Source organism: Narcine bancroftii, chromosome 3, assembly GCF_036971445.1.
Source record: "Narcine bancroftii isolate sNarBan1 chromosome 3, sNarBan1.hap1, whole genome shotgun sequence".
NCBI lineage: Eukaryota > Metazoa > Chordata > Chondrichthyes > Torpediniformes > Narcinidae > Narcine > Narcine bancroftii.
In genome coordinates, this window is record NC_091471.1 from 251,676,506 (window position 1) to 251,701,734 (window position 25,229).

Consider the following 25,229-nt stretch of genomic DNA (forward strand, 5'->3'; position numbering starts at 1 on the left):
GATGATTCTTTCAGTTCTAAAAACACATCTTGAGGATAAATATTTAGTTTGCAATTCAGCCAATTGAAATTAGAATAACATTATGGGAATGATTATGTTATTCAGTTAAAAAAAATAAAATCACACATTTGCTCGAGATATTCTGCAAACCTTAGAGTCCAGTTCATTGTATGCTGACCAATTTCCATGTGCATGTTGCAGGAATTTGTTAACTTTTAAAATGTGCTGGTTAATAATTATAAACCACAATATATGGTATAGTTAGGAGTTTAAATAGAAATTTTACAATTTTAAATGCACAATGCTGTAGTGAATAAAAAAATAAACTGGCAGATTATAGGAGCCTGGAATTATATCCACAAAACAGTTTAATATTTTAGTGATAATCCTACAGGAATCTGACAGTAACATGCCCCCCCCCCCCCCCCCCCCGATCTTCCTGTTCCTCCAGCTCCCCACTCACTTCACTCTCCATTCAGAGAGTTCCCCCACCCCCACCATTCTCCATTATCTCAGCTTTTTCCTGTTTCCCTCCCATCCATATGACCTCTTACCTGTTGGCTTGTGCTGTGCTTCTCCCCTGCTCCTTCCTTTCCCTCTTCTCTCTTCCCCCACCTTTTTAATCTGATGCCTGCCTGCTTTTTGCTCATACCTTGATGAAGGGCTCAGGCCTGAAATGCTGGTTAACCTTTACGTCCTATAGATGCTTCTGAGACCAATTATTTTTTGTTAAATCTTGAAGCTTCTGATGAACAATATTGTACATCTACACATTAGGAACATAAAATTTGTGGCAGGCAATCTTTTGATAAGGATGAAAGCTTCAGTGTGAAATTATTGTTTATAAGTTGTGCAATGTACAAACATGCTGGAGAAACTCAGCAGGTAACGCTATAGCTTGTTTGGAATAAATAATGTTTATTTTTTTAAGACTTGCAACAGATTCTTCTTGATCAAGGTGGATTTAAACTTTGCACTTGGAGCAGAAATGTGCATTATATCTGGTTAGCTTACCTTATTAACTTTGGTTGAGATCAATTTAGACAGCATAATTTGATTACATTAATTTATAAGATCTGTGGTTGAATTTTGTTTTGTAACCAAACATTTAGCAAAAAATAAAGTAAAAGCAGCTGCTTAAGTTATGAAATAGCATGCAAGATAGATAGCATATTAAGAGGACCAACATATCAGGTTAAATTTCAGATTATTAAACATTTTGTCAAAATATCAACTTTGACCTGCTAAATACTTTCAACCTGTTATTACATTTGCATCATAGATTCAAGAGAAAATTACAGTGAATTGCTTTTCAGTATCAGAGCAATTCTGCCCCCAGCTATGTTAGTGCTCCCTCTGTCGTCAAAAATACAAATCTTTCAGAAAAGGATCAGATAATATTCTTCCACGTGTTTTTGTTAAGCTTTAAAATTCGATCTACTTAATTTTTAAGATCAGTTCATTTTTAAAATATATATGCAGATGTATTTCTAAACCCTCTGATACAAAGGACCCCATGTTTTGAAATCGGCAATGAAGCAGATGATATCCGACTGAATTTGATTCTTTTCATTTGAAACAACATTTTTATAACCCCTTAACCTTTTGTTGTATTTTAGGTATAAAATTTTTAATAGAATAGAAAATGTACAACTGCCCTGAATTATTTCATTCATTAATAATTGTTGTCTGATACTTGAAGAGACTTTCTAAGTCTGGTGGTTTGAGCATAATGGATGGTGTTTTAGATGGAAGAGCTTCTGGTAATTGCAAGCTTTTGCCTTGTCTGTTGGTGTCTGCAGGCCACAGTGCCAACACCAGAGCCCTGAGGATTTTAGGGGTTCCAAGCTTGTGTTCCGTCATGGGCAAACCCAATGACCTGCCAATTTTGAACAGTGTACAGTTTTCACATGCAAGTTGTACGACAGATTTCATCTGGCTTTTACCACTTGACTTGCGACTAGCTTATGTGTGAATAATTAATGGCAATTAATGTTTAATTACAGTAATTAGACAAGTCACAGAAAATTAAGCTGCAGCTGGGAGTGATGTAGTTTGTGGCATAGAGGAAGGCTGCAGCATCCTAACTATGTTGAGCAGTTCTGACAGCATGGCATAGCTCATATATACCATCTCCAACATATTTTCTAATTGCTATGGAATTACACCCCCATATTTAAAATAGTCCACTAAAATGGACATCCAAAGTATCATGTCAAGCATGTCATGTGATTTATTTAATGATCTTGTTGATAAGAGATAGGCATGATGAAAATCACCAAGGCGGGGAAAGGGGTGGTTCTTTTGCAGTTAGGTTCTATAGTACATTGATATCTCTTCTGCTCTTGAAATAAATACATTAATTGGACTTTTGATATTTTAATTAATTTTCATTCAAATAAATAAAATAATTACATGCAGTTATTTTGTCATTTTTGATTGCATTGGTGGATATTACCAGTGCATAAAATATTTTCTTTGTGAGACTTTCTGTAAAAATGGCAATAGTGTCATTATATTTGATAATATATTTCCAGACAAGGTAATGAATTATTTATAATTTTATACATCATTATATTTAACTCCAGAAAAATTAAGGAGATATAATTTAATTTCTTCAGATTTATGTTTTCGTTGTCAGAAGGAAGTAGGCTCTTTTTTACATTCTATTTGGCGATGTGAAATGGTTAAACCTTTTTGGAAGCAACTTAAGGATTTTTTAAGAAGTTACTTTTGAAATGAAATTTATATTAGATCCATCAGTATTTTTGTTAGGTAATATTAAGAAGTTGAGTTTAGAATTAAGATTAACTAGATTTCAAATGGCATTTCTGAAATGAGCATTGGCTTCAGCTGGAAAATGTTTAGCGATTACTTGGAAAAATGAGACTGATTTGAGTGTGTGTGTAGATAGATGGCATATGAAATTGAGATTTTGTATTCCATTGGAAAAAATAACATATAATTTACGTGATAACTATTTTTTTATCGTAAAACTTGAAACCCTTATTTGGATCATATGGTCTTAAAATTTTGAATTCTTCGACCACAGCCGTGATGCTACTTTAATTATGTCATTCTGATTTACATCTCCTCTTTTCCTTTCTTTTTCTTTATGGAAAGTAAATGAATTTTTTTTTAAAGTAATGAATTATTTGACTCAGACAAAAGCATTTTCAATAATAAAATAAACTTGAAACACTGTAAATAAAAAAGGCCTAAAACACTAAAAAAAAAGACCAGTTTATAGAAACTGTAACCATTTCAGTTTTACTGTTGAAATATAATGCTTCTTCAGTCTTGAAACCTTCAGATCCTCTCAGAATCATTTATGATGATTGAAGTGCATGACTACCGACTAATTTCAAACTATCCATCCAATGTGCCTTTGTAATTGGGTTGAGGACTCTAACTGGATAGTGGTCATAAAATATATATTTTGTTGTTGGTACTCTTTGCCAAATTTCAATCAATGTAAATGCAGGAGAGGCCTAATCATGAGACCATTTTTAACCATCCATGCAGGGAGATTTTGAAGACCTTTTCTATTCTAACACCTGCAGTGGATTAAATGAACAATTCTGTCTGTTAGTTTTTTCCACGTGTGGATTGCACTGTAGGAAAAAGAATTTCCTGAAATCAGCCCTAAAAATCCTTTTATACTTGTTTTTATTTAATCTTTTTTAATCTCTTTTTTATCTCCATTAAAATGCCATCTGTACCTAAACTGCACAGACAGGAAGTCATATTTCACGATTCAATATTAAAAAATCAAGATTCAATTTACTATCATGTAACATGCGTGTTATGCAAAGTGTGGAGTAAGAATGTCACACACTCACACACACACACACACACACACACACACACACACTGAGTCAAGATTGAAGATCTTGATTTATTGTACTGCCAGCTCTGCTTATATTCATTCCGTGCCTCTGACGACAGGAGTGACATCATCGCAGCGCCAGCATCTGACTAGCCAGTGTTCCTACTGTTGCCTGCTGTTCCCCGCCGTACAGGAGGTCACGTGGAACGACAGCTGCTGGTCCCTGCAGGGCCCTCGCGATCACTGCGTTTGCTGGCCATTTTATGAGCCAGGTCACAACTCGATTTGCGGGCCACAACACAGCCTCCAGCCCCCCCCCCCCCCCCAGTGTCTGCTGCCACTTTTGGCGGTCTACTTCTGCATCACAGGGTTTGAGTCTCAACTGCTGGCTGGCTAATATCTACATGGGCCGGTTTTAGGTGGTCAAAGGTGAAGGTTTCCTCTTTGCCAGCTATGTCCAATACATGTCGACCCATTATGCCTGATTACTCTGTATAGCCCCTCATGTGGTCGTTGGAGGGATGCCTAGTGCGCTTCCCTTCACACAAAAACATATTCACAGGTGTGAGGATGAAAGATTTGGGCTGGATGTGTGGCAGGGCTGTGGAGGGGCTAGGGTACCAAGTTTTCCTTGAGCTGTTTCATGGCATTTGTGGGGGCTTCCATATCCTTGGTAGTGGCCGAGAATCCTCCCAGAATTACCAAGAGTGCGCCGTAAACCATTTCTGCTACAGAGGCATTAAAGTCCTCTTTCGGCACAGTGTGTATCCCCAGAAGGACTCAAGGATCTTAAGGTTGTCATGTTGTGCCCTGGCTAGGGCTGAATAGATCCTCCGATAAGGGTCTCGTGTGGCAGCTTGCCCATGCAACAGGTGAATCGACTCATGGAATTGCAGACAAGTCCATGGCAGATCTGACTGTGAGAGCTCCGGGTATGGGGGCAACCCCACAGTCTGGCGACCGACATCAAGGTTCTGAGGGATTTAAGCACACACAAGAGTTCTATTAAAGTCAGATGGTTAACTCACTTTCAACTCTGCATGGTTCTTTCACTCTCTGCAAGCCCTAGTGCAACTACATTGGTGACCCTGACGGACCAAACAGGCATTTGGAGCCAATGATGACTGACCCAAGAATGCAGTTCCACTGAAATTGCCGACTTTCTGGACCTCACAGTCGCAGGTCTGGTTTGAACAGGCCAAAGCCCAATTCCAGGTCAGGAAAATCATCTCGGATGCCACAAAGTACTACTATGTGGTCGATTCACTTGACCAGGAAACAGCAGGTCGAATCATCGACTTCCGACAACAGCCACCAGTTGTGTACAAGTATGAAACAATCAAGGAGCTCCTGATCTGTTCTTTTGGCCTCTCCCACCATGAGTGCGCAGCACAGTTGCTCTACATGGGCTGCCTAGGCGACCGTGCACCATCGGCCATTATGAATGAGATGCTGGCACTAGCAAACAGCCATAAGCCATGTTTACTGTTCGAACAAGTCTTTCTCAAGCAGGTGCCAGAAGATATCCGCCTCCTCATTGCTGACAAAAATCAGTGATCCATGCAGTAGTGGCCTGCGCAGATATCTGGTGGCATACCAGGCAGCATGGCGGGGCCTCCATCAACCAAATTGTTGCATCACGCCCAAAGGCCCGACCCTTCCTCGCGCCATCAACGAAACCAGTGACGCCTGCAGAAGGAAGTAACCCCAGTTCAGACCATTGGTATTTTTACCACCAAAAGTGGGGTTCAAGAGCCCACTGTTACCACCCACCCTGTTCTTTTCCAGGAAACGTCAGGGCTGGCTGTTGCTAATTGCTACAGTGGCAGGCCACCGTGATAGCCTCCTTTATTTACGGGACTGACACTCCGGGCAAAGGTTCCTCGTAGACACTGGGGTGGAGGTTATCATCGTGCCCCCTGCCCCCCTCCAGCCACGACATCCTCCACTGGGAAATCAGGACACATGCCACCAACAGTAGTATTCACACATACGACACATGAACTATTCCACTACAGTTCAGTTCCAGCCATTTCACATGGTCGTTTATGCTGGAAGCAGTGTCGCAGCTTTCATTGGGTGCAGATTTCCTCCAGGCTCACTTCCTTTTAGTGCATCACAATAGACGTCACTTAGAGAATGCCAAGACTTACCAGACATTCTCGCTTAGCGAAGCCAAGTTACCGGCCCCCACACCTGGACTCTGTGATTTTGTTAGGCAATTAATTTACCAGAGTATTGGCTGAGTTCCCAACCATTATTACGCTGCAGTTCTCCAAAGACTCCGCTAGGCATGGTGAACAGCACCACATTCCCACTCAAGGACCACCACTACACGCAGGCTCCAGCCCGAGAAACTCTACCTCTCCAAGGAAAAGTTCAGGAAAATGGAGCAGATGGGGAATCATCCGGCACTCAGGCAGTCCATTGGCCTCTCCGCTGCACATGGTGCCCAAGTCAGCGGGAGGGTAGGGGCCACGAGAGGCTCAATGATGCCACCACAGCCGACCGACACACAGTGCCTCAAACTCAGGATTTTATGACCAATTTGCCTGGGGCACGCATCTTCTCCAAGGTCAATCTGGCCTGCGGGTACCACCAGATTCCTGTCCACACCAGCGATGTCCCCAAGACAGCCCTCATCATTTCGTTTGGCCCATTCAAGTTCCTGCAGATGCATTTCAGACTCAAAAACGCGGCTCAGACATTCCAGCGGCTCATGGACTCAGTGGGGGCACAGCTTGGATTTCGTCTTCATCTACTTAGATGATATCTTGATTGCCAGCCTCTCACACCAAGAGCATTTGCTGCACCTGTGCCAACTTTGCCAATGCCTTAGTGAATATGGCCTGACCATCAACCCCGCAAAGGGCCTGTTTGGGCTATTGGCCAATGATATCCTTGGGTACCACATCAACCGGCATGGAACAGTTCGCTTGCCAGCGAAAGAGAAATTGGCCAAGCCCGGTACAGTCAAGGGGCATGATCAACTTTTACCACTGATTCCTATCATCAGTGGCCCAAATCATGTGACCCCTGTTCAGCCAGATCTCCAGCAAGGCCAAGAAAATCACCTGGGACATAAAGTCAGCAGCAGTTTTCAAGCAAGCCAAGGACGCCCTTGCAAGCGTCAGCCTCCTGGATCACCCATGGGTAGATGTACCCACAGCCCTCACGGTGGACGCTTCCAACTCAGCAGTTGGTGGCATGCTGGAACAACTAATTGAGAGACAGTGGAAACCAATTGTGTTCTTCAGCCAGCACCTGCGACCCCTGGAGCTGAAATACAGAACCTTCAACAGGAAGCTACTAGCCTCTACCTCACTGTCCGGTTCTTTTGGTATTGGAGAGGTGGGAGTTCATGGACCACAAACCCCTCACCTTTGCATTCACCAAAAGTGTCGGATCCATGGTCGGCATGGCAGCAATGCCACCTGTCATACATCTCAGAGTATACCACCACCGTCAGGAACATCTCTGGGAAAAACAACATCATGGCTTACGCACTGTCTCGTAACGCCATCCAGTTGGTGCATTCCCTGTCCCCAGGGTTGGACTACGGCACTCACTGAGGCACAGTAGCTGGACAAAGAAATGCCGACGTACTGCACCACAGTCTCAAGCCCCATTGGCCCAACAGGCAGCAAGCTCCTTTGTGTCATGTCCACCAGCCAACCGTGGCCCAGCGTTCCAGCTGCTTGGAGGTGTCGGGTTTTTGATGCACTACATAGTTTGCCCACCACACATTCAGGTAACCATCCAACTGGTGGCGGATAGATTTGCTTGGCACAGCCTACATAAGTAGGTCAGATACTGGGCCAGGGCATGCATACACTGCCAGACCTCCATTTAACCCTTCCAGCTGATGTACAGGAAGTTTGAGCATGTCCATGTGCACATCATCGATCTGCTGCTGGTCTCCTGTGGGGCAAGGTACATGTTCATCATGGTCACAGGTTCACCAGAGGGCCAACATGTTCACGGAGTCCTGAGCCAGAGGCCTCATTGCAAGGTTGGTGGTACGTTTTAGCCTGGTTGCCAATATCACCTCAAACAGGGGGTCACAGTTGGCAGTTGCCTTAGACGCAGAGAAAGCCTTTGATAGAGTAGAATGGAATTATTTATTCAAAGTACTACAGAGGTTCAACTTACCAGAGAAATATATTAATTGGATTAAAGCATTACATAAGGGACCATTGGCAAAGGTGACAGTAAATGGATATATATCCAACCAATTTAAATTAAGCAGGTCAACTAGACAGGGATCTCCACTATCTCCTTCACTGTTTGTGTTAGCTATAGAACCATTGGCAGAACTGATAAGAACAGAAAATAAAATAAGAGAGATTAAAAATAAAAGAGAAGGAATATAAAATCAGTCTATTTGTAGATGACGTCATAGTATACTTAACAGAACCAGAAATATCAATAAAAGAATTACATAAGAAATTGAAGGAATATGGAGAAGTATCGGGGTACAAGATCAACGCAAATAAAAGTGAAGCAATGTTTAAGAAAGAATCACCATTTAGATGGCAAACACAAGCAATCCGATACCTAGATATTCAACTAGATAATAATCTAGGCCATCTATACAAATTAAATTATCAGCCATTAATGAAGGAATTACAAGATGACTTAAAACATTGGAAAGACTTACCACTAACAATGATAGGAAGGGTAAATTGCATTAAAATGAATATCTTCCCAAGGATACAATACCTATTCCAATCGTTACCAATTCACCTAACAGAGAAATTCTTCAAGGAGCTAAAGAAAATAATAAGGAAATTCTTATGGAAAGGGGGGAAACTGAGGATAGTGCTAGATAAATTAACAGAATGGTACAAACAAGGGGGCTTACAGCTACCAAACTAAGAATTTTTATAGAGCAGCACAATTAAGATACCTATCAGATTTTTATCAAACAAGGGAAAAACCAGATTGGACCAGATTAGAGCTAGATAAAATAGGGGAGAAGGTACGTGAACATATACTATATAAGTGGGATGAAAAGCTGGTGCAACATAGGAATTCACCAGTACTGCACCATCTGCTCAACATTTGGAAGAAGATTCACGTAGAAAGGAATAAAACAAATTATCAACTGCCAAAATTAATATTGACGCAAAATCAACGAATCCCTTTCACAATAGATAATCTTTCCTTTAGAGAATGGGAGAGAAAAGGGATCAAAAGAATAGAAAATTGTTTTTCAGGAAATAAATTATTATCTTTTGAAGAAATGAAGGACAAATATGGTATAACTCACGGTACAATGTTTGCATACCACCAACTGAAAACCTACTTGAAGGACAAATTGGGAAGCAGGCTGAGGTTACCAGAAGGAAGCAATTTTGAATATGTGATTATAGACATAATGATAATTAAAAGATTTATAACAAACATGTACATCAAACTGCAAGAGAAAGAGAACGAGGAAGCAAGCTGTAAACCCAAACAAAAATGGGAACAAGATCTAAACATAAAGATAAAGAATGAAACATGGGAAAAACTATGCTCCGAAACTATGAGAAATACAATAAACACGAGGTTACGCATGATACAATATAATTGGTTACACAGGCTATACACCATGCCCCAAAAGTTAAATAAATGGGTCCCAACAATATCAGACAGATGTTTTCGCTATCAGAAGGAAACGGGAACAACAGTACAACCAATTTGGGCATGTGAGAAAGTGGAAAGTTTTGGTAAGATCTAAACCAGGTATTAAATAAAATCACAAAAAGCAACATACCAAAAAATCCAGAGATCTTTCTTCTAAGTAATATAAGAAGTAAAGAACTTGGACTCGATTTGGATGGAGCACAAAAAAGATTTATTATGATAGCCTTAGCTGTAGCAAAAAAATATATTATGTCAACCTGGAAATTAGAAGATAGCCTGAGAATACAGCAATGGTACATAGAAATGAATAAATGTATTCCATTAGAAAAAATAACATATAATTTAAGAAATAACATCACAGTATTTGAACAGTTTTGGGCACCGTACATGGAACACAACAGAGAAGTCCTACCGTGGACCTCCACCACCTAAAATGACTGAAGGAGAAGAAGATGAAATGAACTGACCCAGTGTGTAAAAGTAGAAGACACAAATTTCTTGTTTATTTTCATTGTGTAATGACATTGTTTAATGCGTTTAATGTATCATATATGTTGAACGTTGAGTGGGTTGGGAGGGGGGGTGAAGGAGGGAGGGAAGGGAGGGGGGTAAAAGGGAGAAAACGACACTGTGTATATTCAAGAGGGAAATGTTTGTGTGTATTTTGGTCAGTATGGTTCATAGTGTGAAAAATAAAAATTAAAAGAAAAAACCAGGGGGTCACAGTTCATGTCAAAACTATGGTTGGCGCTGGCACGGCTACTTGGGACCCAGCTACACCGCACCATGACCGACTATCTGCCAATGGCACGAAGGCTGGATTGGGTGGATAAGCTCCCATGGGTGGCTCTTGGCATCTGCACGGCTCCCAAAGAAGATTTATCCACATCTTCAGCAGAGTTGGGGCCCCACTGACGGTTCCAGGTGAGTTTGTGCCAGCGGCCCGTGGCACAGAGAATACACCCATGGCAGTGCTCACAAGACTATGAGAGAAAGTAGAAACACTAGCTCCTGTCCCAACCTCTTGCCACAGCCCGACACCTTCCACTGTTGCCAAGGACCTCTGGGACTGCGTGCATCCTTGATGTGAAGGGCCATGAGGAGACCTTCACCATCATTCGCCTCAAGCTGGCACACCTAGACCTGGAACACCCTGTGACTGTGCCACCCCCATGCTGACAATATCGGCCACCCAAACAAACTAAAGAGGTGTTAGCCGTGGACTCCACTCCTCCTTTCGCCACTTCTGGGTGGGTGGGTCATGTGGCGGCTTACCCACACAACAGGCGAACCAACTCACGGAGCGGGCAAGTCCGCGGCAGATCTGACTATGAGGTTTCCAGGTTCAGGGCAAGCCCACAGCTTGGCAGCTGATGTTATAAATGTCCCCGGACCCACAAGCATCATCAGGTTCTGAGGGATTTAAGCACACATGAAAGTTCTATTAAAGTCCTTTGGTTTAACTCTGTATGGTACTTTCGCTCTCTATGTGCCTAGTGCAACTACATTTGCAAGTTCCAATTCCCAAGTCTTTTTAATCTTAATGTAAAATACTGGGCATATTTTAAATGATTTATCTTATACATAATTCCAATTACCCCCTTTCTGAGAAGTATTCAATTGAAAAATATTATCAACTAGATCTGGTGGATATACAAATGGAAAGTCGGATAATATAGTTTTTAAGAAATTTCTAATCTGTAAATATCTAAAAGAAATGATTATTTGGTGAGTCATATTTACTTGCCAACTGTTCAAAAGACATTAAACAACCTTCCTGAAATAAATTTGCAGAAGAAATAATACAGAACAACTCCGATTATCCAAAATAGTCAGGACTGGGCCCATTTCGGATAAACGTTTTTATTGGAGAACTGATCATTTGTTAAAAACAGCCCAATAGCAACAGCAAATCACTTGTAACAGTGTTTAAACAACAAAAAACAATAATGTAAGGCTTTTTAAGCATTAAAATAATGTTTAATTCTCACCAAAAAAAAATGTTGCCACCACTGATCACCGACACCTCCCCACCAAGGCCCCACTTATGCCGGGAGCCCAAGGGTCCCGCACCTGCCCAGGAGCCTGAGGTCCACTGCTGCTGCCGCCAGGAGCCTGACATCCCTGGTCAGTTCAGCTCCAAAAAATATTCAGATAAACGAGGATTTCAGATATCCTTGTTTAACCAAAAAAAATTTTGGAGAATCCAATTTCAGATAATTGGAGTTATACTACACCTTTGATTTTCCATATAGAAAAAGATTGATAAATTATTGATGGTTGAAATAAATATTTATGAGAGATATCACTAGATAAAACAAAACATTTTGGTAAATTGGAACCAAATTCACAATATATGTTTGTGAATTAGATTAGGTATATCCTTATTGATCTTGGAAAAACAAAATGGAGGAGAGATACCCAATAAAGAGGCCACTGAATACTGCTGTATAGATTTCAGTTCTAATGGATGATCCAGTTTGTCAGAATAAAAAATCCAAAAGTTAGATAACGAACATTAATAGCGAAGTAATAAAATCTAAAATTAGGTAGGCCCATACCTCCATCTTTTTACAATTTTTGTAAATGAAGTTTACTAATTCTATAGTTTTTGTTCTTCCAAATAAAGGAAGAAACTTTTGTGTCAATATTATCAGAAAAAGACTTTGGGATGAAAACTGGAATTGCTTGAAATAGATATAAAAACATTATATGACCTATTAAAGATAATGAAAAAGGAGACCATCTAGAAAAACACAATCTCACATCTCGAAAAGAGGAGAAAAATTGAGTTTATATAAATCTTTAAATCGTTTAGTAATTTTCAACCCCTAAGTATGTGAAATTATCTCTGTCAATCTTTAATGGAACTTGAGTGTAGATAGGGACCTGCATATTTATTGGAAAATGTTCACTTTTATGAATGCTTAATTTATATCCAGAGAAGGAGCTGAATTGAGAAAACACAGTTAATATGGGTTAGATCTTTTGGGATCTGAAATATAAACTAATAGGTCATCTGCATACAAAGAAACCTTATGAGTTACACCATTATGGTGGTACACCACTGGCCTACTGCAGGTGGCAACCTCTGAACCTGCAGAAGAGCATGGGGATAAGACAACACCTGGCTGGCTGTCAATCAGCCAACCTGAATGAATGAACCAAACCCCATCCAGTTGGGTGTCAATCATCCTCCGGGATATCAGCCTGATCCGGCCCTTTAGAAATCACTCAGAGCTCACAGCAGCACAATCTTACAGCTGGCTCTGTGGAGGTTTACGTCGAATAAAGCATGTTGTATAGTCTTTTGGTTTTGTGTGTTTGCTTCTGACCGACAGCGCACCACAACCATTTCGGACAATTCCTTGAACTACATGAATGTCTTTAAGTGCTATTGCCAAAGGTTCCAAAGCTAAATCAAATAGCAAGGGGCTAAGAGGACATCCTTGTTTAGTTCCCCTAAACAGCCTATATAAGGAAGATGTGTTATTATTAGTAACCACCATAGAAAGCCCATACCAAAATACTTGGAAGTATTATTGAAGATCAAGGGCAGGTGGCACTCACTTGCAGGTAAAGGGATGCCAAGCATACTAGAACAGAAAGGACCAGAAAGAAAAGGCCATTTTGGGTCATAGAAGTTCATTCTAACTTACTTCTGTCATCTACTCAATGAAGAAGTGTGTTACTTGAAGGCTCCTCATTGAATGTGTTTGCAGGTCTGCATTATGCCAAAAGAAAAATTAAAATGAAGGAATCTGTAGTGGTCCATCCAGTTAACAAAGCTTCAATGAATTGGAATGTGCAATATGTTAGATAGCTTACCAAATAGCATGTTTTTTCTTAGAATCTCATGGCATTAGTCGCACACATTTTTAAAAATAAGACTTCTTCATATATTGTACTGCAGAATTATTAATAATAAGTGATCACTTCATCAAGTATGCAATTGTACAATCTTAAACTCCTTTCCTTTTCATGTCAGTGTAAGGCTTTCTCACATTCTGTTCTATCATAATGAAAAATAAGCGATGTAATCCATCACTCAGGATATTACAAATCTATGTGGTTACTTACTTTGACCACTAAAGGAAGCATTACAAATTGATATTGGTCTGTGTGGGGATTTTAGTTCAGACAGTTTCAAGCAGAATGCTTTGTAATGTACTCATAAATACATTTGGATTGGTCTGTAGAGGTGCTGCAGTTTGAAGGCCAAGCTGACCTGACAGTGATTTTATATGAGCTATTTTAGGGTTATAAAAGATATTTTTAGTATATTTGACATTCATAAGAAAACATTCCTGTGTGAATGCAAGGAAACTTCATGTTACCAACTATAGAATTATTGTTTTGATGTTCTACTTTTAGCTTAAACTATATAGTGCTGTGACCATTTATTTCAGGAACAGTCCCTGAATGAAATTTATGTCCTCAGGAAAACAATGACTCATGAGAAGTCTCTGATTCATGATATGGATTCCCAGCATTTGAGTAGGTCCACTGTTCACTGACAATCAACATGAAAGTAATGTTATACTCTGCGCATGTGAATGTATGTGCCTGAGTAACCTGAACCCTGATCTGCACCTCCTTTCCATTACAGTCACACATGTACAGGAGATCAAAGATGGGAATCAAAATGGGAGAGTGAGGATGAGGAATATAGAGAATCAAAGAATATTCAACCAACTATTTTGGTTGTCACTCCTTTGGAAGGAAATGATTACACTGGAGATTCACCAGGTTGTTGCCTGGGATGGAGCAGTTCAATTAGGAGAAGTGATCGGATAGGCTGAATTTGTTTTCCACATCCGGCTTGTTGCATCATTCTTCCATTGTCAATGCATGGTGCCCACAATGGTGGTGTTAACATGTTTAAACACACTCAGTCTTCATAAGTGTTATAGTAGAACATTATTGCATTTGATGTAAAAATTTTTAAAATATTGTTTTTATTAAAATATGAGGTTTTATTTTAAAATCTCTCTCACTACACCATCCAACCTATATCTCCTATCTAAGCTAGTTTACAATGGAAAATATACACACTTTTCAGAATAGCACTTTGTTTCTCATTTTTCATTTTTCCTTTTGACATAGGAGGCCATTCTGCCCATAGAGTCGATGTACAGCAACAACAATAACTGCTAGGTCACAGGGTTGCTCAAAATTATATCTACATATAATTTAAAAGCTCAACATATTAATGGAAATTGATGGAAGTATTTTAGCTTATTGTCACTTATTTTTTGATAGCAGGTTTAAGCAGAAAACACATTGTAAGAAAGCAGAAGTGTTAGCATCCTTTCAACTTGAGTACTTAAAATTGATTAATTTTGGACATTTTCTGAAAACTAAATAAATTGTTGTTAGCCTTTCTAATAAGCAATGTTGTTATGCAATTTTTTTACTCCAAGCATGTACAGGTTTGACTCTGAGAGATACATGAAGTGAGATCCTACAGTAGGAGGGAGCATGTTGCCACTGATCATCTTTAAATTCTTTCAACCTAATGACCTGCATTCATTGTTCACAATGTGATCTCCTCTGTACCTGTATTGGCAAAACCAAACATAGATTGGGCAACCGCCTTGCAGAACACCATTCAGTCTGCAGAGGTGAACCTGAAATTCCTATTGCCTGCTTCTTGAATCAGAATCAAGATTTATTGTCATGAACAAGTCATGAAATTCAGTGTTTTGTGCCAGCGTCATAGTGCAAACATACATACTATAATCATCTTACAACATTACTATAAAACAATAATAACATTAATAGGGCACAAAAGTAAGGCAGTGTCTTTGGTTCATTGATTATTTGGGAATTTGATGGCAGCGGGGAAGAAGCTGTCCTTGAGTTTGTCTGTAGGCTCCTGTACCTTTTCCCCAATGGTAGCAGCGTGAAGAGGGCATGGCCTGGGTGGTGGGAGTCTTTGAGGATAGATGCTGCTTTTTTAAGATGCTGCCTCATGTAGATGTCTTCAATGGAGTGAAGTCAGGGGCCTGTGATATTGCAGGCTGAGTTAACAACCCTCTGAATTTTATTCTTGTCCTGAGAGTTAGCACCTCTATACCAGGTGCCAACTCCATACCAGGCACCAATTCCACTAATTTGTTTGACACAGCACCTTAATCTTCTTTCTAGGTACATTGTGGCCATCTAAAAAATATTGAATTCCATTGGTCAGATATATATATCTTAGTTAAAAAGTTTTAGGTGGAGAGAGCTCATTTATATTCTACAGACACACATGGTTCTTAGCAGCTGGTAGCTGGCTTCAGCATCAACAAACATATTTGGATTTTAAACACCATTGACCACAGAAGCCAGTTTAAAAGCCAAAGAGTTTGCTGTTCCATTGCAAGGAGAAGAGATGAAAGATTTTTATGATGGTTTTTGAGATAAGTGGAACAATGGATTGTTTGCTTGAGTATACAAGAAGCCATTTTATTAATAAATTCCAGAAAGCCCAGAAACAGAAGAGAAATATCAAACAAAGTTAATTACTTTGATTCTATGTGGACAGAGATGTTTTTAGCATAAGTGTTAAGAGACATCAAAGACAGAAATGATGTCACATACCATGTGACATAAGAGATTTGCAAGAAATATATTATTGAAATGAGGGACAAGGAAGTCAGTTTTGAGGGAACTCGCCATCCTGTCCAGACAGGATTGAAAGCAGCAATATCTACTACATAGGGGGAAAAGGCTGCCTAAGCTACTCCTAATAAAAGGGAACACAAAATAAGTGGCTTTGAAATAAGTAAGCCCATTTCTGCCAGTCTCTTTAAGATAAAGAGGGCAGTTTCATCATTTGGAACACAGATTCCAAAGTCTTCATTCAAGAAAGGAAAATATTTGTGTAAAGAAAATCTCTCTGAAAGACCAGTCACAATGCTACTCCCGAACATTAATCTCTCTCTCTTAATATCTGAAGGTGTGTCAGTCCCTCCTATGGAATTCCAGATTCAGTACCCTTTGATACATACTTTTTATCTTATTAATAAATTATTAAGCCCTGTTTTGAAAACCATGAATTATGTACTTGTGAATTAAATCATCTCTTATTCTCCTCCCAACAACACATCAGTGTTTCACCCACCTGGCGAAACAATGAGTCTAATAGAGGATGCATCACTCTTTGACCATCAGCTCATTTCATCTCTAACTCTAGCCATTTCATCTGCAGCTCATTTCAGACTTCTGCATTTATTTATAGGAGCATGCATAGGCATCTGAGATGGGCTAAACCCAAGTGCCTGCCTAGTGAACTACATGCTGTCAGCCAGATTGACTCTGCCTTTTACCTTTGATGTATAATTGCAGCTCAATCTGGTAGACCTAATGTCAAATTAGTAATGTACTGGGAATGGTACTTTGCTGGGTTGGTGCTGGTCCCAGCCACACTTTGTGATTGACCTCACCCCTCACCATGAGCGGCCCACAGCAAAAGAGAGCAGGCAGTGGGCCGCCGTGAGAGAGTGGGACAGCAGGCCACTGGGAGAGAGCAGGCAGTGAGCCGCCAGGACACCAGGCCACCAGGAGAGTGCGAGACAGCGGTTTTATTAAAAATATATTTCCTGTTGTCCTACTTGCATGTTTTATCTAAGTTTTAAATGCTTACCCATAAATACACTAAAAAAATATGTATGCATATACGTTGTTACCCAAATTGGTCCTGGAATGCCAGAAGTGCCTTTTACACAGCCGGCATTCCGGGACTTTTACTAGGTCTGTTGTCGGAAAAAAAGCAGGACTGGAAGGACACCCCCCCACCCCCCATTCCGTCTTGACGCCATTTAGACAGCAAATGCCCCGGAATGAAAGGGCTGTGTAGAAATCATATCTCTGCTCCTGTTCACTTATCTCATTGCAGTTCATCCCTGTGGTCCCCTACCAGAGACAAACAATTCCCTATCTACAGTTTAACAAACTTCTTTCCAATTAAAATGAAGGGTCCCCATAAATTTTTATTTTCACTTCTCATAATTAAAGGCTGATCAGCTGAATATTTCCTTGCTTTGTATTTATTTTACGTTGCTTGTGATGATGTAATTTGAAGTCAAAATAATTAGCTTGCTCATTTTTCACAAACATTGGTGTAGGAGGACTGTTTAGACAGAATTAATTGATTTCTCTTAATCTTTTCAGATTTTAATTAATCATATGACCTGCCATATGTTTCCAGCACTTTTAACACAGTTGAAATGTTCTGAAACAGTGTTTTATCCTCATATGTAAATTGAAGACAATCTGATGCAGGCAGTTCAAAAGAGATTAACGTGTCCCAGCAAATGTTAAAAAAATCTAATTACAGGTAGTCTTGTGTATATCTCAAGAAGTGAATAAATTGTGTATTAATACGCAAAGAATGGTTTCATGGTACTTTTAGAAGTAGTGTTTAACAACATCCCATTTCGAGATGCTCTGGTCGTTTCATTTGTGGCAGGGGAGCAAAATCATGCAATCTTGCATCTGAGATTGCACGTGGAGCTGAATGGGATAGGCACAACATTAATTATCAGTACAAGTCATGAAATTCTGGAGCAGTTGGATTAGTTAATCAGTTGAGTAATTACTTCAAAATTAATAGTTTAACCAAGAAATAAAAATGCATTAAATACATTTTTGTGTAAAAATAGTGCAAAACTATACTTCTTTTATATGCATTATTACAGACTTTGGTGCAGGGGTCCTTCTGACCCTTCCAAATACTCGCTTTTATGTATGATGTGTCCATAAATTGAATGTTTGTAACTTGGGGAGGAAGGGTAGTTTATATTTTCTCATATTTTTCTTCCGAAATGTATATTAAATTTAATTTTCCATCTGCCGCCTCATTGAACCATTCTGTGCATTCTTGTAATCTGTTAACATCTTCCATACTACATTACTACATTTCTAAGCATTGTGTCATTTACAGTCATAGAGTTACAAAGCATGGAAACAGATCATTTCACCCACCATATTCATGCTGACCAACGTCTGCCTCTACTAATCCCATTTCTTAGTATTTGCTCTGTAGTCACTATGCCTTGAAAATGCATAGGTTTGGAAATTTTCACCTGTACATTCATGCCTGAAAGTCAGTCATATATGTTAGAAAACACAATGATTCCACTGCTGACAGTTGTGGAACATCAGTGGCTACCTTCACTCTGAATTTCCTAGCCATGATACAAATTCCATGATTCTTGATTTAGCAGCCAATCTAACATATGGGTCATTATCTCATGCTCACACTCCTGCTAATTTTGTTGCCCTCCCCTAGTAAAATTCATGATGTTAATGACAATATAAATTTACTGATCTCTAGTTCTCTTAATTCACAATTTTATTTGTTATGTACTTGTTCATTTTAGAATTAAATACTCCTTTTACACATAATTATTTTAGCATTTGGAAATTCTTTTGCTAAAAGCATTGTTTTTAGATTAATACCATGTTCTCTAAAAGCTAGCAAAATAGATTCTGAACACTTTCATCTTTCTTAACCTTGAGATTTTTATTTTATGTGGATGGCCCAAAGTGAATTTTGGAAATTACTGAAATGGAAATACAGACATAATTATAATAGTCATGCATTGAATTAGCATTGACATTGGGTACAGATTCTTCATGTCTTTTACCCTTAGCTCAAAACAATTATTTGACTTAATGTGTTCCTTTTGGAAAAAAGGCTGAAACTTTGAATTGTACACGTGAAGTCTATGCATTGAAAACTGACATATTTTGACATTTGTTTAAAAATGATTCAAACTGTAAACCAGTGTTTTATGGCATTAATCCAGAAGGTCTTTTATTGGCAGCACAGATACCTGCCTCCTGTGCTGTAAATTTCAACAAAGCCATGGAAATTAGACTGCTTTCCAGGTAGTAAGTTTGTCCAGAAAAAAAACAAGGTTCATAACTATATAACAGGGTTACTAATGATACATTTCATGTTGTTGAATTCAATTTTATGTTGTTTTAGAATTAAAAAGTCTGTTGCTGGGAAGAAAGTTTTTGTGGTTTAAAATGATACATCTGTAATTTATCTTTTACCCACTGCATGAGATCCAAAACAACTGACTTCATTACTGTGCAAATCGTTTTATTTACTAAAGGGAAATGAAATATTGAGTAGATTAGAATCTCAGCAAGTTGTGTCATGGAGTGTGAGCTCATAAGCTTTTATCTGTAGTTTCCCACATGCTGATTCCTGAACTTTTGTCCTTGGTGTTGTTCCCTTCTCTGCTTCCTCTGCCTTTTCTCCATTCAAAGCAGACACTTGACTATTGAAGCTGTTGCTTGTGGTTCTTAGCTGCCTCCTTCTGGCAGAAATATGTGGGTGGGTTTGCCCAACTGTTACGTGTGAAAATGATGTATGATATTTGGAGAGGCGAGAGAGACTTAAAATTTGGGAAGAAAATCCATTCAATTATTTGTTCATTGCTATAAGGCAATAAGAAATTGCTGACTTTGGTGGTGATACATTATGTGTCACATTATCTAATTTAGTATGGCACTTTTCTGTCATTCTGCATCGCAACAGAAAATCTAATAAAATATTGATTTAGCAATACAGTGTAAGTGTGCTGTTAAATCGGCTTCCCTCCATGTCCTTTTACAAAATGCCTGTGATCTGTTGTATATAAATGAATTGCAGTGCCCAAAGAGTCGATATGTAACAGCACACTGCAGCTTGGCTGCAGTCTGAATTATGTTTCAGCCTGAGTCTATTTACCACATACGCTGAGGTCTTTTATGCTCTGGGGATTGTAGGTCAAAAGTTCAATCATCAGCAGGGAGTTTTGTGATAGTGTTGGGTCCAGTGAAGTTTATTTATCTAAAAGAAGTTTCAGGAACAGTGTAAAATAATATTTTTTTTAAACACAGCTTGATAAAATATCTCAGGATCACAGTTTTCAATTTATCATCGATCCAGCTCAAGATGCTGACAACTTTTTGGGGTCTACCAAATTTGAAATAGATGCTACACTTGGATTTGTCTCTTGGCAAAAATAATGTCCACTGTGCCCCTTGATAAGTGGGATCTGCATTGTGTCTCAAGGAGGATGACTTCATCGCTTTATTTTTGGAAAGACTAACTCTGTGGTGGAAAGCAGATAGATTCCTCTGTAATTTTTGTAATTGGTTATTTCCTGTGTGATCAATGTGATTTTGATGACTCTGATTTTCCCAGACTCTTCTTTCTTTGGCTTGGCTTCGCGGACGAAGATTTATGGAGGGGTAATGTCCACGTCAGCTGCAGGCTAGTTGGTGGCTGACAAGTCCGATGCGGGACAGGCAGACACGGTTGCAGCGGTTGCAGGGGAAAATTGGTTGGGGTTGGGTGTTGGGTTTTTCCTCCTTTGTCTTTTGTCAGTGAGGTGGGCTCTGCGGTCTTCTTCAAAGGAGGTTGCTGCCTGCCGAACTGTGAGGCGCCAAGATGCATGGTTTGAGGCGAGATCAGCCCACTGGTGGGGGTCAATGTGGCAGGCACCAAGAGATTTCTTTAGGCAGTCCTTGTACCTCTTCTTTGGTGCAGCTCTGTCACGGTGGCCAGTGGAGAGCTCGCCATATAACACGATCTTGGGAAGGCGACGGTCCTCCATTCTGGAGACGTGACCTACCCAGTGCAGTTGGATCTTCAGCAGCGTGGATTCGATGCTGTCGGCCTCTGCCATCTCGAGTACTTCGATGTTAGGGATGAAGTCGCTCCAATGAATGTTGAGGATGGAGCGGAGACAACGCTGGTGGAAGTGTTCTAGGAGCCATAGGTGATGCCGGTAGAGGACCCATGATTTGGAGCCGAACAAGAGTGTGGGTATGACAACGGCTCTGCATACGCTAATCTTTGTGAGGTTTTTCAGTTGGTTGTTTTTCCAGACTCTTTTGTGTAGTCTTCCAAAGGCGCTATTTGCCTTGGCGAGTCTGTTGTCTATCTCGTTGTCGATCCTTGCATCCGATGAAATGGTGCAGCCGAGATAGGTAAACTGGTTGACCGTTTTGAGTTTTGTGTGCCCGATGGAGATGTGGGGGGGCTGGTAGTCATGGTGGGGAGCTGGCTGATGGAGGACCTCAGTTTTCTTCAGGCTGACTTCCAGGCCAAACATTTTGGCAGTTTCCGCAAAACAGGACGTCAAGCGCTGAAGAGCTGGCTCTGAATGGGCATCTAAAGTGGCATCGTCTGCAAAGAGTAGTTCACGGACAAGTTGCTCTTGTGTCTTGGTGTGAGCTTGCAGGCGCCTCAGATTGAAGAGACTGCCATCGTGCGGTACCGGATGTAAACAGCATCTTCATTTTTGAGGTCTTTCATGGCTTGTTTCAGCATCATGCTGAAGAAGATTGAAAAGAGGGTTGGTGTGAGAAAGCAGCCTTGCTTCACGCCATTGTTAATGGAGAAGGGTTCAGAGAGCTCATTGCTGTATCTGACTCGACCTTGTTGGTTTTCGTGCAGTTGGATAACCATGTTGAGCAACTTTGGGGGGCATCCGAGGTGCTCTAGTATTTGCCAAAGTCCTTTCCTGCTCACGGTGTCGAAGGCTTTGGTGAGGTCAACAAAGGTGATGTAGAGTCCTTTGTTTTGTTCTCTGCACTTTTCTTGAAGCTCTCTGAGGGCAAAGACCATGTCAGTAGTTCCTCTGTTTGCACGAAAATCGCACTGTGATTCTGGGAGAACATTCTCGGCAACACTAGGTATTATTCTATTTAGGAGAATCCTAGCAAAGATTTTGCCTGCAATGGAGAGCAGCATTATTTCCCTGTAGTTTGAGCAGTCTGATTTCTCGCCTTTGTTTTTGTACAGGGTGATGATGATGGCATCACAAAGGTCCTGAAGCAGCTTTCCTTGGTCCCAGCAGAGCTTAAAAAACTCATGCAGTTTGGCATGCAGAGTTTTGCTGCCAGCCTTCCGGACCTCTGGGGGGATTCCATCCATACCTGCTGCTTTGCCACTTTTCAGTTGTTCAATTGCCTTATATGTCTCTTCCCGGGTGAGGACCTCATCCAGCTCTAGCCTTAGGGGCTGTTGAGGGAGCTGGAGCAGGGCGGATTCTTGGTCTGAGCGGTTGGCACTGAAAAGAGATTGGAAGTGTTCTGACCATCGGTTGAGGATAGAAAACTTGTCACTGAGGAGGACTTTGCCGTCTGAGCTGCGCAGCGGGCTTTGGACCTGTGGTGAGGGGCCGTACACAGCCTTTAGAGCCTCGTAAAAACCCCTGAAGTCGCCAATGTCCGCGCTGAGCTGGGTTCGTTTGGCGAAGGTAGTCCACCACTCAATTTGGATCTCCCGGAGTTTGCGCTGAAGATGGCTGCATGCACAACGGAAGGCTTGTTTCTTCTCTGGCCAGGTCGGCTTTGCAAGGTGAGCCTGGTGGGAAGCTCGCTTCTTTGCCAGCAGCTCCTGGATTTCCTGGCTGTTTTCGTCAAACCAGTCCTTGTTTTTCCTGGAGTCTGGGTGTAAAGGGTGGGGCCAGTACTGCGCACACTGCACTCCACCTAAAAGCTCCTTTGCGCAGGCCCGAGGACATGTCCACGTCCTCCCCCTCCACATCCTCCCCCTCAAAAGATGCTCACAAACTCAAGCTAGCATGCTGGAACATCAGAACCATGCTAGACAAGGCTGACAGCCACCGACCTGAATGTCGGTCTGTCCTCATCGCACATGAACTCCTCAGACTCGATATCGACATAGCCGCTCTCAGTGAAGTCCGCCTTGCAGATGTAGGCAGCCTCCAAGAACGCGGCGCAGGCTACACACTCTACTGGTCTGGCAAGCCTATGGATGAACAACGCCTATCTGGTGTAGGCTTCTTGGACAAGAACTCCATTGCCTCCAAACTCGAAAACCTCCCGACATGCCACTCGGACCGGATCATGTCCATGCAACTCCCCCTTCAAAACAAGCGTCGCATCACCCTCATCAGTTTCTATGCTCCAACCCTCCAGGCAGAACAAGCAGAAAAGGACAAGTTCTCCACTGATCTGCCAACCTCATCACGTAAATATATGACGCATATGTATGACAAATATGGATGTGCTCAGTGTACTTCGAGAGTTCAATGAAACAGTTGTACATGTACTTGGAGTTCTCTGTGCCAGTCTGTTTCTCTGTTTACTCCATATTGCTTGGGATTGAAGTGATGAATATTGAAAAATCTTGCAGACTAGCCATCTGGAAGATTAGCAGAGAAAAGATTTTGCTTTATGTGTGACAAGTGTGTGCGATTAGTTTGTGGAATAAGTCCGTGATCACTAGTTTTAACTTTGACTGTGAAAAGTACTGTCTGTAGAAAATACTATGGTATAAGCAACAGAGGCTAATGCATAAAAGACACTGGAAAAACCAAACATTTGTTAAGCATTAAGGAGACATAGTTGCAAGGGGATCAAATCTAGATAATATTAAGAGATAGTTAGGAAGGGCAGGTGGGAAGATGGCAGTTAATATGAGAAAAAAATATTTTATGAGACTTGATCTCAGCTCAGGAGATAGTGAATCTATCAGGGTGAGGTTTAAAAAAAGCAAAGAAACCAGAGGAACAACATCTTTTATTCAGTCTGCTCTGTCTACAGCCCAATGGTATGAACAGCGTTTTCTAATTTCATGTAATGAGTTCCCCCCCCCCCTCTCTTTTCCTTCATCCCCCAACCTCTTACCCCTTTTTTCTTTTTTGTCCCCTTTCTCACCTACCCCACCCCATTCGATCTTATCGCCCCTCCTGTTCGATTCCATCTGCTCTTAGCCCTCCTTTTGCTCCATTACTTCACCATTGTCACCTTTTTTTAAATCAGATTCCAACACTGGCAACCTTTGCCTCTGATTCACGGCTCATCTTCCTCCACTGAAGCCTTTGTTTTTCTTCCCCCACTCCCTAGAATCTGCCCGTCTTCTGCTTCTCCCTGGTCCACCAATCCCACATGGGCCTCCGGTCCTGCTCCTCCCATCCTTTCCTCTGCACTGACTTTTCCCTTTTCCAATCTCGATGAAGGGCTTTGACCTGAAATGTCTCCGACTGATGCCACTTGACCCACTGTTCCTCCAGCAGATTGTATTTGGCTTCAAATTTCAGCACCTGCAGTTTCCAGTGTGTCTAAGGAAACGAAGACACTGGTAGAGTAATGCCATAGACTCCTTTCACTTCCCACATTAATAGAAAGGGTGTAAGTAAATTAATAATGGAGGGATGTAAAAGGGAAGTACAATGAAGCGTTTAATCTTCATGTAGATTGTACTAATCCTTTTAGAAAGGTTAGCGATGGGAACAGAGTGCATTCAGGAAAGTTTCTTACAGAAACATGTTCTGAAATAGGGCTATAGTGGATCTGGGAATGGGCAGTGAGACCCACTTAACGATGACCTTCAGAGTAAAAGATTCCTTAACTGGTGATCACAGTGTTCTACTTGAGTGGGGCAAATTTAGCTTGAAACAACTCTGTTTAAAGGAATTACAATGGAATGAGGATAGAGTTGGTTAAAGTGGAGTGGGCTGGTAGATTAGCAGGAAAGATCAGAGGTTAAGCAGTGACAAATATTTAGGAAGTAATTCATTTCAGTGAACAAAAATGTATCCCAGTAAGGAGGAAGATTCTAAGGGAAGAATGAATCAACCGTGTATACCAAGGAAGTTAAAGAGGGTATTAGGTGGAAAGAGAAAAGGTATAAGGAAGCACAAGTTACTGGTCAGCCCAAAGACTTGGATTCATTCAGAATTAAACAAAGGAGCACAAAAAAAGTGAAAATAAACTGAAGACAGGCTAGTAGGAAATATAAAAA

General features: G+C 40.7%; 1 protein-coding gene across 7 annotated transcripts in view; it reads left to right on the plus strand.

The window, feature by feature from the left end:
• The window catches only part of pbx4 (pre-B-cell leukemia transcription factor 4), a 540,918-nt gene that overhangs the window by 382,607 nt on the left and 133,082 nt on the right, over positions 1 to 25,229 (plus strand). For 2 of the 7 annotated variants that reach the window (XM_069927578.1, XM_069927579.1), the window contains exon 1: positions 22,540 to 23,453. The exons of 2 other annotated variants lie outside the window; for them this stretch is intronic. In XM_069927578.1, coding sequence (XP_069783679.1) covers positions 22,769 to 23,453 — 685 coding nt within the window. In that variant the 5' untranslated portion in view covers positions 22,540 to 22,768. Of the gene's footprint in view, positions 1 to 22,534; positions 23,454 to 25,229 lie in introns of those variants that run through there. 3 more of the 7 variants (XR_011354326.1, XM_069927580.1, XM_069927583.1) reach the window with 2 other exon arrangements.